At 40.4% G+C, this 13,379-nt stretch overlaps 1 protein-coding gene across 17 annotated transcripts in view; it reads right to left on the reverse strand.

The window, feature by feature from the left end:
• STARD4 (StAR related lipid transfer domain containing 4) overlaps positions 1-13,379 on the reverse strand; it is a 31,273-nt gene that overhangs the window by 5,269 nt on the left and 12,625 nt on the right. For 4 of the 17 annotated variants that reach the window (XM_069592688.1, XM_069592683.1, XM_069592689.1 and 1 more), the window contains exons 4-6: positions 11,739-11,865; positions 10,869-10,983; positions 10,143-10,231 (exon numbers count right to left, since the gene is read on the reverse strand). In XM_069592688.1, coding sequence (XP_069448789.1) covers positions 10,143-10,231; positions 10,869-10,983; positions 11,739-11,865 — 331 coding nt within the window. Of the gene's footprint in view, positions 1-3,372; positions 4,422-5,868; positions 9,985-10,061; positions 10,232-10,868; positions 10,984-11,738; positions 11,866-13,379 lie in introns of those variants that run through there. The other 13 variants (XR_011257413.1, XR_011257412.1, XM_069592686.1 and 10 more) reach the window with 8 other exon arrangements.

A 13,379-nucleotide genomic window follows, 5' to 3' on the forward strand; every position in this document is an offset into this window, starting at 1 on the left:
GGAACCCGTTTCCTCAATAAACTTTCACTGAAAAGCAATTACGTACCATGAAAGAGTCAGAGTTGAATTAAACCCATGCTCCCCTCTAGGAGTGAGCTTTGCAGTTGAAAACACAACTGTATCTATAGCCTGTGCTCCATCGAGGCAGGCAGTGAAAACTCCCTTTGCTTAGAATGACCAAGGAAAGCTTCCTGGGAACATCAGCTAAGCATGATGGATGAGGGGAAGCTTGTGGGCAGGGACGAGGAGGGATATTGGGCTGAGAAATGCACCAAGTGGAGGAATGTGAACAGTGCTGGGCATGAAGGGCTGGATCTGCAGGGAGGTGTCACTCAGTCCGCGTGAGTCTTGATCGTGGGCAACGCTGAACCAGACAGGCTTCCTCTCCCCTTTCTCACTCTGGGTAGACACCTGTACAGCGCCCCTCAGCATCTGGCCCTCTGTGATCCACAAACCTGGCTGACTTGGTGCACCCCAAGCAGAAGAAAAATCACCCAACACATACAGACATTTTTGCAAGCCACCAGTTGAAACAAAGCCTCACTCACTAAAAGCACAAACTGCATTGACGAGGTCTCCGCTGACAAGGCAGCGGAAAGGATAATAGTGGTTGCTGCTGCTAAGTCACTTCAGTCGTGTCCGACTCTGTGCAACCCCATAGACGGCAGCCCACCAGGCTCCTCCGTCCATGGGATTTTCCAGGCAAGAGTACTGGAGCCGGGTGCCATTGCCTTCTCCGATGACAGTGGTTACTTGAGTAAATTTGGCAGAACTCCAGTATCTGAATAACTCCCCGTTGACGCTACAACGTCACCTAACCACTTGCTAAAGCTTTGCCAACAGAGGCCTACGTCAAAGTTACTGCTTTTGTAGCGATTTTAACCTTTAAATTATCTGACCTAAAAACAAAAAAATCTGACCTGAAAGGGCGTCCTGTGAGATCTGAGATAGAATTATACCTGCAAGTTTAGACTTCGAAAGATAACCTGTGCTAAACTCTTCAGAGCTGCCTTCCCCAAACGCCAAGCTGGCCCTTGAAGCCCTCTCGTCTCTGTCTCTGTTTCACCCCTTGATACACCACCTGTGATTTCCGTTTTACTCACTGCAGGCGGTATTTTACATCCACCTTCAGGAAACTTTTTAAAGAAATAGGTAACAGTATATATACTTTTAGGCAGCTTGCCACTTTGCTTGTTTCAGATAACGTCTGTGATTGGTAGATGCCTTATTGTTTCTCAGGGCAAATGAAAGGAAGGAAGCGTCATCTGAGTGATGGAAGGGAGGCCAAGACAGAGACGCCGTGGGGACGCAGCGCAAGTGAGCAGGCATTTGAGAAAGGAATGCGTCTTCCGAGGGTTTTCAGACTTAGGGGGCGTTACCTATACGCCTTCTCTGGGTTTTTGTAGAGGGCGGATCTGTGTCGCGTTGCTGTTGAAAGTATTCTGGACTAGGGATCTAAGCAGCTCACAGCAGTGTGGAGGCTTAGGTGAAAGGATGGAACACCACTGCAGCCAGGAACCTACATCTGCAGGAGTTTAGGCCGCAAGCCATTAGCCAAAACAGGCCCGTTGAAGGACAAAGAACAAGCGTCAAGATTCGGGTTTTCACGGCCGGCCGAGACTACAGCTGCCTTCCCAATTTCTGATTGAAAGTGCCGGAAGGTGAGCTGCCAACATTTCATCCTTAAAACCTGTCAAAACGGTGCTATCGATCCTTAATACAAAGATCCGCTATGGTATTTTTTAGGTAAATGTGTAAGTTTGCCCTGGCCATAAGTGTAAATAGAAAGAATGTCTGTAGAGAGTTCATCGGAGTCCCGCGCGTTTGCTTTTGACCCAGCTGCCTTCTTCAGTGGCTGAGACGGCGGGGCGTCCGGCCCGGCAGACACCGGAGCCCAGGCGCCCAGCCCGGCGGCGCGGAGGGCGCGGCCGGCCGCCTCCCGGACTCAGGCTGGCCGACGCGGTGCCGCGGTTCAAATGCTCACTTCCTGGTGTTTCCCGGGAACGTAACGGATGTTGGGAGACTGTGGCAATGAGCTTAGCGAGGCCCGCGTTGCTTCGTGAGTTCTTGGGTGTGTCAGAGCATGCTAAAAGCAGCATGTACCTACCGCTGGGAAGCGTGTCAAGCAGTTTGCATGTAGTGTGATAATAAATCATGGAAGAGCCCACCAACACACTGCATCCTGTGGTTTGAAACGCCAGCACAATTTGAGAGCGGCACAGTGGACATTTCCTTGCATCTGAAATGTGGAGTTGCATTCCGTGAGCGTTTTCCCATTTTCTCAGATAAAATTATACCCTGGGTTTCACAGCATTTTTAATGTTATATAGTGATGCCATAAAATCAAAGTTAAAAGAGGATCTCTGTGCTCATTTAACCCAACCGGCTCATTTTACTAACAAGAAGTAACAGGCAGAGGTAATGACTTGTCCACGGTCACAGTTAGTGGCTGAGTCTGGGCTGCCCATCCAACCAGTGCTCCCACAACTGAGAAGTCAGTTCACCAAAGTCAAGGCAGAAATTCATATAAAAATTGATTTCCATTATACAAAACGGAAAATACAGAAAAGTACTAAATTACCACAAGAATTCTTTCAAAGACAAGCATTGTCTTTTTTTATCTACATTAGTCCTTACAGCCTTTATCATGTTGCAACTGTTTTGTATCAACCTATATCACTATGGCACAGGCTTCCCAGGTGGCTTAGTGGTAAACAATCCGCCTGCCAAGCAGGAGACCTGGGTTCCATCCCTGGCTTGGGAAGATCCCCTGGAGAAGGGAAAGGCTACCCACTCCAGTATTTTTGCTGGGAAATCCCATGGACAGAGGAGCCTGGTGGGCTATGGGATCGCAAAAGGGTTAGACACAACTTAGTGGCAAAACAACTATTACTATAGAAAGCATTTTTTGCATAATCTTCGCAGACATTTATGATAGTTGCATAATAATCCAGTCTCGATTATTTTTTTTCTCAGTAACACTACAGAAAGCTTTTCTGAGTTTGGGGAAATCTATCCTAAGGAAAAAATCCTAATGTCGAATTGTCAGGCCAAATGAGACGCAGTGGTCTCTTCATGATAATTCTTTCAAACCTATAGTACCTGAGAATGAAAGGGAAAATCCTTTATTTTCACTCTTAAGACACTGATTATTAGCAACAAGAGTTGTAAAAAGATCTTAAAGTTTTTCTTGAGTTTGGCCATCCAATCAGTTAGCAAACATTTGTGTAAAATATCTGAGGGGAAGGCGTTATATTTCAGTGAGGTTCCTTATCAGAATTGTAGCTTGCTACCAACTACTAGGTCCAAAATCCTCACCTAAACAATGACTTCTTAATTAGGGAAATGCTAGAGAAAAAAACCGCAAGTCCATTTTTACAATATGAAACATCTTTGTATTTCAACCTGTTTTTCACAATCTCAGGACTACTTCCTTTAATAAAAAATCAGCTGCTTGTACTTAAGGTATGTCACTAAAGCAAAACCTAAGTAGGAAGGTAAAGCTCCTGGTAAAGAAAATACCATCCAAATAACGAGTAAAACCCCATGTGGTCTTCAGTATTTTCTTCCGGCAGACTACTACACCCCACTAATTGCCTGTACAGCTGGGTAACACTAGTGACATGGACCACCCTCCGTCTCCAAGGACAGGTCTGCAGTTCACGTTTTCCAGCAATTTTCCGTCTCCTGGTGCGGAAGTCGTCATCCATAGTGGACCCTTTGCTCCAAGAAGTGGAAATGATGTAATATAAACAAAGGTCATTCACACTGGATGCCATGTGACATAAACCATTAATAACAACTTACTGAGGAAGCTCCATCACCTCATTACCTGAGGTAAGGATGCTGTGTAGCATCTGCCATATAGAAGGTGTCCAGTGAATGTTCCATGACAGAGTGAATGCCTACTTGGGAATTTTCATTTCTGCTTTGTGTGTCTATCACTTTCCCATTGACGTTCAAAGGAACTTGATACAACTTCCAGAGGTGGCCCATGGAGATGCTATGACTGGCCAGAGTCATCACCAACACTCCCTCCAAGAGGCTGGAAGTCCTCGCCTTCCCAGCTAGTGGTAGTCAGGTGACCCAACCACTACAAAGAAAAGCTACTGGAGGCTCTGGAAAAGCATCTGCTTTCCTGACAAGAGCCGATGACTAGTGCCCTGCCTTCCCCGTTCCTTCCTTTCCTGATGCACATGGACTGTCCAGGGCTAGTTGGTCACTTTATCGTATCTGAAGGAAAGAGGCAAACTGCAGAAACACACCCTGACATCCTTGAGCTGATGGTAAACACTAATCGTTACCCATATCCAAACTTTATTAAATGCGGAAAACAACTCCCTGGTTGTTTGTTTTTTGCCATGCCTTGTGTCTTACTGGATCTTGGGTCTCCCTGATGGCTTAGTTGGTAAAAAATCCACCTGCAATGTAAGAGACAATTTGATTCCTGGGTCAGGAAGATCTGCTGGAGAAGGGATAGGCTACCCACTCCAGTATTCTTGGGCTTCCCTTATGGCTCAGCTGGTAAAGAATCCACCTGCAATGTGGGAGACCTGGGTTCAATCCCTGGGTTGGGAAGATTCCCTGGAGAAGGGATAGGCTACTCACTCCAGTATTCTGGCCTGGAGAATTCCATGGACTGTACAGTTCATGGGGTCACAGAGTCAACACAACTGAGTGACTTTCAGTTCCTCAACCATGGATTAAACCTGCACCCTCAGAAAGGACAGTACAGTCTAACCAGTGCTAGACTGCCAGGGAATTCCTGACTCTTTGTTTAAACCACTTAATAGTCATATTTTCTATTGCATATTTCTCACAGCATTTGTAACTACTTTCTTACAATATAGATCAATAGTTCCTTTGTAGTCACTTCCAGCTTTTTTCAACTCCAAATGAGATCATCACAACTGCTAACCAAGTTAATACAATTACTTAAACATGTGTACAATAAGCCTTACCTATGTTACTGTAGCAACAGCAGAATAGATCATCATCCTTGCTACATAACAGCAAATCAAACCCAGCAGCGCTGTGACTTATTTGACACTGGCAGGCTAGCATGTGCATTGCTAATCTTAATTTTCCTGCCAGTAATTTTCTTTTGTAGGAATTCAAGAAGCTAAATTACATACTTTAAATTAAAATAAGGTTAAAGGAACTAAGTATCAACAATCAACATAAAAGTGTGCAGAAATTTTACTGATATATTTCATAGAAATGTAATAAATTACATTTAATTATATTAATACATGCTCTTATTAGTTTAACAAATGTTCCAGTTTTACATATTGGCTCATAAAAGAAATACAAACTTCTTAAAAATAAAATCTGTTTACGCCAGATAGCTTTTATTGAACTCCAAGGAATGGATTTTTATCTGACCACACATGTAAAACCTCTGGAAACAACAATGTGTTATCTCAATTCCCTGTGCTCTGGGATTAACCTAACGTTTCTTCTAAGCTCAGATCCTACCATCCCCTCCTTCTGAAAGTTGAAGAAGAAAAGTATGGGAGACAGACTGGACAAGTAATTATATAACACAGGGTCTAAGTCAAATCTCCTAGCTTCCCTGGGTTCTGTTAATTTATGCATAGGGTTGTGATATCCAAAGTATAAACTGGATTTTAACAACTGATTCAAATGATGCTAGTGTGTTCTTAAAAGTAAACAGGTAAAGCTTCTATCTACATCAAAGGGAGTTACACGTAAAAGCTCAACAGACATCAGGGCTTTGCATTGCACAATGTTCCCTATCTTCTCCAGAGGCGACATCAATTACAGAGTTTTTAGCTTGAGATGTTAATTTAATTCAACCTGAGTGTTGCTAAAATGTCCTTCAGTTAGGAAGGAAAAAGACAGGAGGAGAGAAAAGAAAGGCATTTTTTTATTGGGAAATATTTTTACATATAGAAATCAACAGTTTCAAATACATCCAATCTCAGTGAACAGCAAAATGAAGAGAATTTTAAAATGAACAATCTGTCTTTAACAGCTAGCAGTTTATATTACACATAACTGCAGAACACTAAATTCTCATAATTATTATTGCTGAGTATTCTGTAAACTTCAAGGATTAATCAAAGATTAACATGCAAAAGATAATCAAAGGTTCATGCAAAAAATTATCTTCTTGTATGAAACTAACTTCCTTAAAAAAATAGGTATGTACTGAAAACAGTACTATGCCAAATATCTCCTACATACACGTGTTTCTAATACAAACTAGCTATAAGCTAGAGAAAATAATCATATTACTATAAGGCAGATTATATTCTTTCATCACAGTCCTATGAAAAGTTCATTATCTTTAAAGGGAAACATTTTGGGCTATCATTTTTATTTTATTGACAAGTGGTATTTATTTCTGACTGATTTATTTCTAATGTTAAGAAGTTCACACTTCTTAGTGCAAACTAAAAGCAAGCACTGAAGGCTTCAGAGACCAGAAAAGATTTTGTACTTAAGAGAGTGATTCGAGGAAATTCTCTACTACATCATATAGAAAGACAAACTAATATGTAGATTACACCCCACTCCAGTGCTCTTGCCCAGAAAATCCCAGGGACGGAGGAGCCTGGTGGGCTGCAGTCCATGGGGTCGCTAAAAGTCGGACACAACTGAGCGACTTCACTTTCACTTTTCACTTTCATGTACTGGAGAAGGAAATGGCAACCCACTCCAGTGTTCTTGCCTGGAGAATCCCAGGGATGGGGGAGCCTGGTGGGCTGCCATCTATGGGGTTGCACAGAGTTGGACACGACTGAAGCGACTTAGCAGTAGCAGTAATACAGAACTGTGTATTACTAAGTTATTAAAATTAACTTGAAAAGTGGCTAGCCCAAATTAGTAAAATATACACCAGAAATCAAAAAATTAGTACAAAAGCTGTTTAAAAGATTAGCTATCTTAAAAGATTTTTATGATTACATGTTGAAATGATAATATTTTAGATACACTGAAGTGAAATGAACTATACTATTAAAATTAACTTCCACTGATTCTTTTAATTTTTTAATGTGGCCGCTAGAAAAATTTAAATGACATCTACAATTATGGCTCACATTATTTTTCTATTCTACCGCACTGCTACAGAAACAGCAGATTCCATTATACGTGTTAATATTAATCCCAACCTATACTGTTAAATTTCATATCATTATGGTATTTGACATAACATATGTAACCTATTATCACAAGGCTCTTGAGCTTAGAATCAAATACACCTCTACTCTCGAAGACAAACAAAACCTGCTCTTTTTCATCATCATCTATATACTAACAACTGTGCTAAACTTTGTTTATGTATGATTCAACCAACAGGTAAAAGAGATCTTTTGAATGATAGAAATGTTCTAAAACTGGACTGTGGTAATAGCTAACGTCTAGAAGTGCCATCCAGAAGCTGTATGTAAACTGCAGGTAATTCAAATATGATCCTTCAGTCCATCAGATGGCTCAACACTGTGAATAAATTTTTCCATGAGGGTCCTGTTACCTGCAAGGATCCTCATTCAAGAGTAGATTATGGAATCACTAGTTGGAGGTTTAAGTTATGAAAACCGAGAGAACAGAGAGTAGCTGAGAGTGGACAGTTTATTTGCCTTTAGCAGTTCCCAGCTTAGGCAATAACAGCCCTTGCAGCAATATACATCTTGTTGCAATCTTACCCAATCTGGGCACCCTATAATTGGACACCTGCTGGTATTTTGCCATGCTAGACAGAACACTGGAGTATAAGGAACCTCCTACTCTACACTATTAAAACCAAATAAAAGACAATAGGGTAAGTAAAAATTAACAGTTAACAATTTCTAGGAGAAGCTGAAAGTTAAACTGCTCAGTTCTCTTTCCTTATTGCAAGAAAAAGAAGTAGCAGAGGAATTCAACAACTCAAAAATTTGGGTAGTCAATCTGGAAAAACATCGGTGATTAATAAATTTCAAGTTAAGAATATAAGATCATTTTTTGCATTGCTTCTATCAGACCTTGAAATAAATTATTTTTAATCTAAAATTTGTGAGATTATTCACTATGGATACAATGGTAGTGCCACCTTTTGTTTTGAACATTATCTCCAATAGCAAAAAAATAAAAATAAATCAGCTCTACTTTTTCTATTTTCAAATGGGTCCGAAGAACTATGAGTAACACTCAGGAAAACACAGGAAAGTAAAATACAAATCACACCTTCATGCAATTGAACCATTTTGGTTTTGTGCTTTTCCTGGTCTAAAGTGAAAGTGTTGTTCAGTCATATCCAACTCTTTGCGACCCTATGGACTGTAGCCCACCAGACTCCTCTGTCCATGGGATTCTCCAGGCAAGAGTACTGGAGTGGGTTGCCATTCCCTTCTCCAGGGGATCTTCCTGACCCAGGGACTGAACCCAGGTCTTTTGCATTTCAGGCAGATTCTTCACTGTCTGAGCCATCAGGGAAGCCCACCTTGAGGTCTATCCAGTAAATATTATTTCCAGAGCCGACTTGATCCCACAGTAGCCCAAGAGAAAGAAGAGAGAACGAAACAGTGGGAACAGCAACAACACATAAATAACTCGCATTGAACGCTGAATGGGTTTCAAGACGTGTGCGTATGCACAAATATGAACATAAAAATTTGTACAGGCACACTGAGCTCCCTCAAATTCTCAACTTATACGTGAACTAGGTAGACAGTGCAAATGCCAAAGAGCATGTGGGATATTAAAATCATTCAGGAATGTTCATCTAATGTAGCCACAGAATCAAGTCCATTCTAGCTATAAAATGACTCATCCAGGCATTTGTATAAAGCTATGAATGCATTTGTTATAGTTCCAGACTGAAATTACATCACAATCGTGAATGTGTATGATACACAGTGAGTAATTTATGATTTGAGTGACACATTTAAAACTCAAACAGGTACAAAACATTCATCAAATCTAACTTTCTAAAAAGATGATTCTCTACTGGTTAGTACTGGATACCACTACCCATTTCACACAACCCAGAATATTGCTCAGTCAACGTGGTATCCCAGCACATATCTGGCAGTTTTTTGCACTGTCTTATTCATGCATAAAGGCTTTTAAGACTCCCAAAATAAAAGCACATAAGGATACAAATATATTTTTAAAGGTATCTACAAAATACTGTTATCTAGGTATCAAAACTGAATTGCATTGTATTAGGATACCTATTCTTATTTCTGATATTTTCAATATTTAAAGTAGTTCAAGTCAATAGTGCAGTTCATCTTTAGGAAGTATAGAGAAAAGTAGTATTTCTTTAGTCCAAGATATTGTTAAACTCACAGAGCATACATATAGTAAAACATTAATATATAACTTCCTCCAAAGTTAAAACTTTTACAGAATGTTTATAAAGCTCTAAAACAGGTGATTTTAACCTACCAGCAAGAAGCTTGGCTTTCTCTTAATTTCTAAGCAGCCAAAATATTCCTACTGAGGCACGATTCAGTTTCTTGAGAGTTTATGTCAAAGACCTATATCTACTTCTTGGTGAATTTCTGTCATCCTCTCCATTCCTAGACACACTACCATTCCAAACAACGTGCAAATAACTGTTTAGGAAAACTGAGATGCTCACTCTAGCTAGCTATTTACTTTCTGAATAAAATAAACCAAAAGCATCTCAAAATTTTCTACAGGCTACGCAGAAGAGAGGGAAGGGTGATTTTCTATGAGCCACACAGCTAGGAGATGGAGCTGAACCGGAGAATGCGCTACTGCTGTGAGTTTAAGCAAATTATGCCTTTTGTAAGGCTTTTTGTAAATCACCATAGAAGTTAATTAAAGTGCTTGCCATAGCTGTATCTACTGCAGACTGGGGAATCATTCCACGAAGATCCGTCTGAATATAGCCTGTCAAAAGACTCCGGCTTGGACTATCTTTAAGAGGAACACAAAACCAACCACAGGGATGGTTATACCCACGAACAAATTCTGATCTCTTTTCACTCCAGTCAAGACTTATCCCTACAAGGCAATTTAAAATAAGATTATTAACAGCAATGACTGACATTAATCTAAAATTCATTAAAAGTATTATCAGATTGCTTATTTAAACATTCTTATCCATGTAGATGAAAACTAAGCCCCAAGAGTGACCGTGGAAGAATGAAAAAGATAATTACCAAGTGGAATTCTGACAGAGCCTGGTAGATGTATAATAGGGAAAGTTCTAATCCCTTCAGAATAAACGGCATGTCATCTTGGTAACTCCCTGGAAAACAGGAACCTTCCCATCGCAGTGGGCCCCAGGCACCGAGAATCACACCTGCAGTGTGACCCTTGCTCCCACAGGCCCTGCCATATCCAACCTGGCTCTGATGACTGACAGTAAACAGGTGTAGGTGTACCTGAAACTGCCAACTCAAAACACACTGTACATACAAAAACACTAATTTACCTACAGATATATTTTCAAAAGCATGAGTAACAATATTTTCAATTTTGAAAAGAAAATTAATACACAGATCAAGGAAGGAAAAATATTCTAGCACATGCCGAGCGTATTTTTTTTTAGAGTATATGACCAAGAAGCTATTTCTTGAGAGTGACTTAGAAGGAAACCCACTGACAAGACCCCTTTCTTGGAGGCAGTCACGTGACCCATATTTGTTAGCTGTGGCATGAAGGGTACTATGTAATGGGGAACAAAAACTCATCAGAAAGACTGCAAAACCCTTCCTGATATTGTTACTTTCATCCCTAAGGTTTGGCATTTGCAAACCAAGCTTATTGACTATAAAACAACCATGAAGGTTGAAAATATATCTTGTGTAGAAAGAAATACCCAGCCTAGAAAACTCAAAATTTACAACAAAATGAGAGAAAGTAAGAGGCTTTGAGACATTTACCACAAGATAGAAGCCCTTCTTTATAGCCCACAGTGTAGGAGAAGTCAACAAACTCTCTTGGAGAGATGATATTCCAAAGCTGACCCGCAGTTGTATAACGCATCACACAGCAATTCTGGAAAAGAACAGCAAACAGCTGTTAGTAATACAAGCAACACAGACACAGACTCACGTAAGTGAACCTGCAGTAAAACATTAACACTCACTTAAACTGTGTTATAATGATCGCCAACATTTCTTACAGTGATTCTGACAGATTTAGAAATCTATTCTGTATCTCACTGTTATATATGGACATGTGCACGATATACAATCAAAGTACAGAGGTAAGTTACCCAGAATCCAAACCTCTCTTTCAAAACAGTCACCTCATATCCTATACGATAAGTGGAGGCAGGCAGTATAGACTGTAGATGGGTAAGATAAAATCCACAAACACTTTGATTAAAACGAACATGGCAAGAAATGAGTTAATAAGACAGAAAAAGCCACTTTCATTACATACTTCTTTAATACCAAAGGTGGCATTTTTTTCTTTGATTTTGGCTTAATATTAACGGAAAACCTACATACTATTACCTAGAAAACTGAATATGATGGTGGTATTTTCAGAATTTTAGATTTCAGAGCCTCAGAGTTTTACAATCAGAGACATAATTTTCTTAAGCAGAATGGATAAAGCTATTGCAAAAAACAAACTCAGTTCTAACACTCATTAGAGATCTCTGCCGTGACTGCTTAGTCTCAACGCAATGACTACAGTAGTGAATGCAAGCGCATACACACTTGAGCACTCGCGTGCACAGTCTCACACACGACACACACACACAGACACACACACGATCCGCAGCAACGTTTCAAAACAAATACCTCTTCAAAGTGCTCCAAAATATCCAAAGAGGTCATCAAGCTGTCCCAATCCAAGCGACAGGGACCTGGGCGTATGTGGTCTATTACACTATTGACAACATCGTCTATCACACCTTGGGCTTTGAAGCTGGAAAAAAATATTAAAGTCAAATGCTATTGGAATGAAAAATTTCAGTATGCTCTCATAGTTCACAGTTCACTTCAAAGAAAGTAAAATTTAGTGAAGATTTTTTGAAAAGAGTAAATCCTTACAACTTGTCTGATAAATTAGGTTCTATCAATTATTTCATCAGAATGTACTCTGAAGATCTAATAGGAGATCTGAAGGCTATCTTCCGCATTATCATGAACACAGTAAGCACCTTCATGTCACACTGGAGCCAAGAACAGTCTGCAGAACACTGTAATGCTCCATTACTTTCTATGCTGTTCTTTTCTCAGATACGCTCTAACATGGTACTAGTATATCCATGTTTTAGCCTGACTTTCAAAAACTTTTTATTAGGGATAGAAAAATAGGTCACCCCGGAATAGAACACCCAGGACTGACTCATGAAGAACAGCAGGACTTAACATATTTCAAAGGTGGCAGGCCGCTTCAGTAGGAAAAAGATGCACTATTTCATGAATGGTGTATGGATTCCATAGTTATCCTAACAGAGAAAATAAATCTGAATTCTTGCTTCACATCAGTCAAGACAATTCCAGATAGACTAAATACCACTATATAAAAGGTAAAATTTTTAAACTTTGAGAAAATTATGTAAATTACTATCTTTGTAACCTCAGGATACAGGAAGATTATTTGACTACGCAAAACAGAAATAACACAAGACGGTTAAAATTAAAAACTTGCATACCACAAATGACAAAATAAGTAATTTCTTTAAAAACTAGTTGCAGACTGGAAGAATATAAGTGTAACACATATTTAGATGCTGCTTCTTAGTTGCTCAGCTGTGTCCAACTCTTTGTGACCCTACAGACTGTAGCCTGCCAGGCTCCTCTGTTCATGGGATTATCCAGGCAAGAATGCTGGAGTGAATTGCCATTTCCTTCTCCCAGGGGATATTCCCAGGGATCAAACGTGGGTCTCCTGCATTGCAGACAGAGTCTTTATCGTCTGAACCACCAGGAAAGCCCATAACAGGTGGTGCTAGTGGTAAAGAGCCTGCCACCCAGTGCAAGAGACTTTAGAGATGAAGGTTTGATCCCCTAACCCATTCCAGTATTCTTGCCAGGAGAACCCCATGGGCCGAGGAGACTGATGGGCTACAGTCCATAAGGTTGCAAAGAGCTAGACATGACTGAAGTGACTCAGCACAGCACAGCATATACTTATTATAGAAGATATATGATTCAGTTCAGTTCAGTCACTCAGTCATGTCTGACTCTTTGCGATCCCATGGATTGCAGCACACCAGGCCTGCCTGTCCATCACCAACTCCCAGAGTTTACTCAAACTCATGTCCATTGAGTCAGTGATACCATCCAACTATCTCATCCTCTGTCATCCCCTTCTCCTCCCGCCTTCAATCTTTTCCTGGAATCAGGGTCTTTTCCAATGAGTCAGTTCTTCGCATCAGGTGGCCAAAGTATTGGAGTTTCAGCTTCAGCATCAGTCCTTCCAATGAATATCCA

The sequence above is a fragment of the Ovis canadensis genome, chromosome 5, assembly GCF_042477335.2.
Source record: "Ovis canadensis isolate MfBH-ARS-UI-01 breed Bighorn chromosome 5, ARS-UI_OviCan_v2, whole genome shotgun sequence".
NCBI lineage: Eukaryota > Metazoa > Chordata > Mammalia > Artiodactyla > Bovidae > Ovis > Ovis canadensis.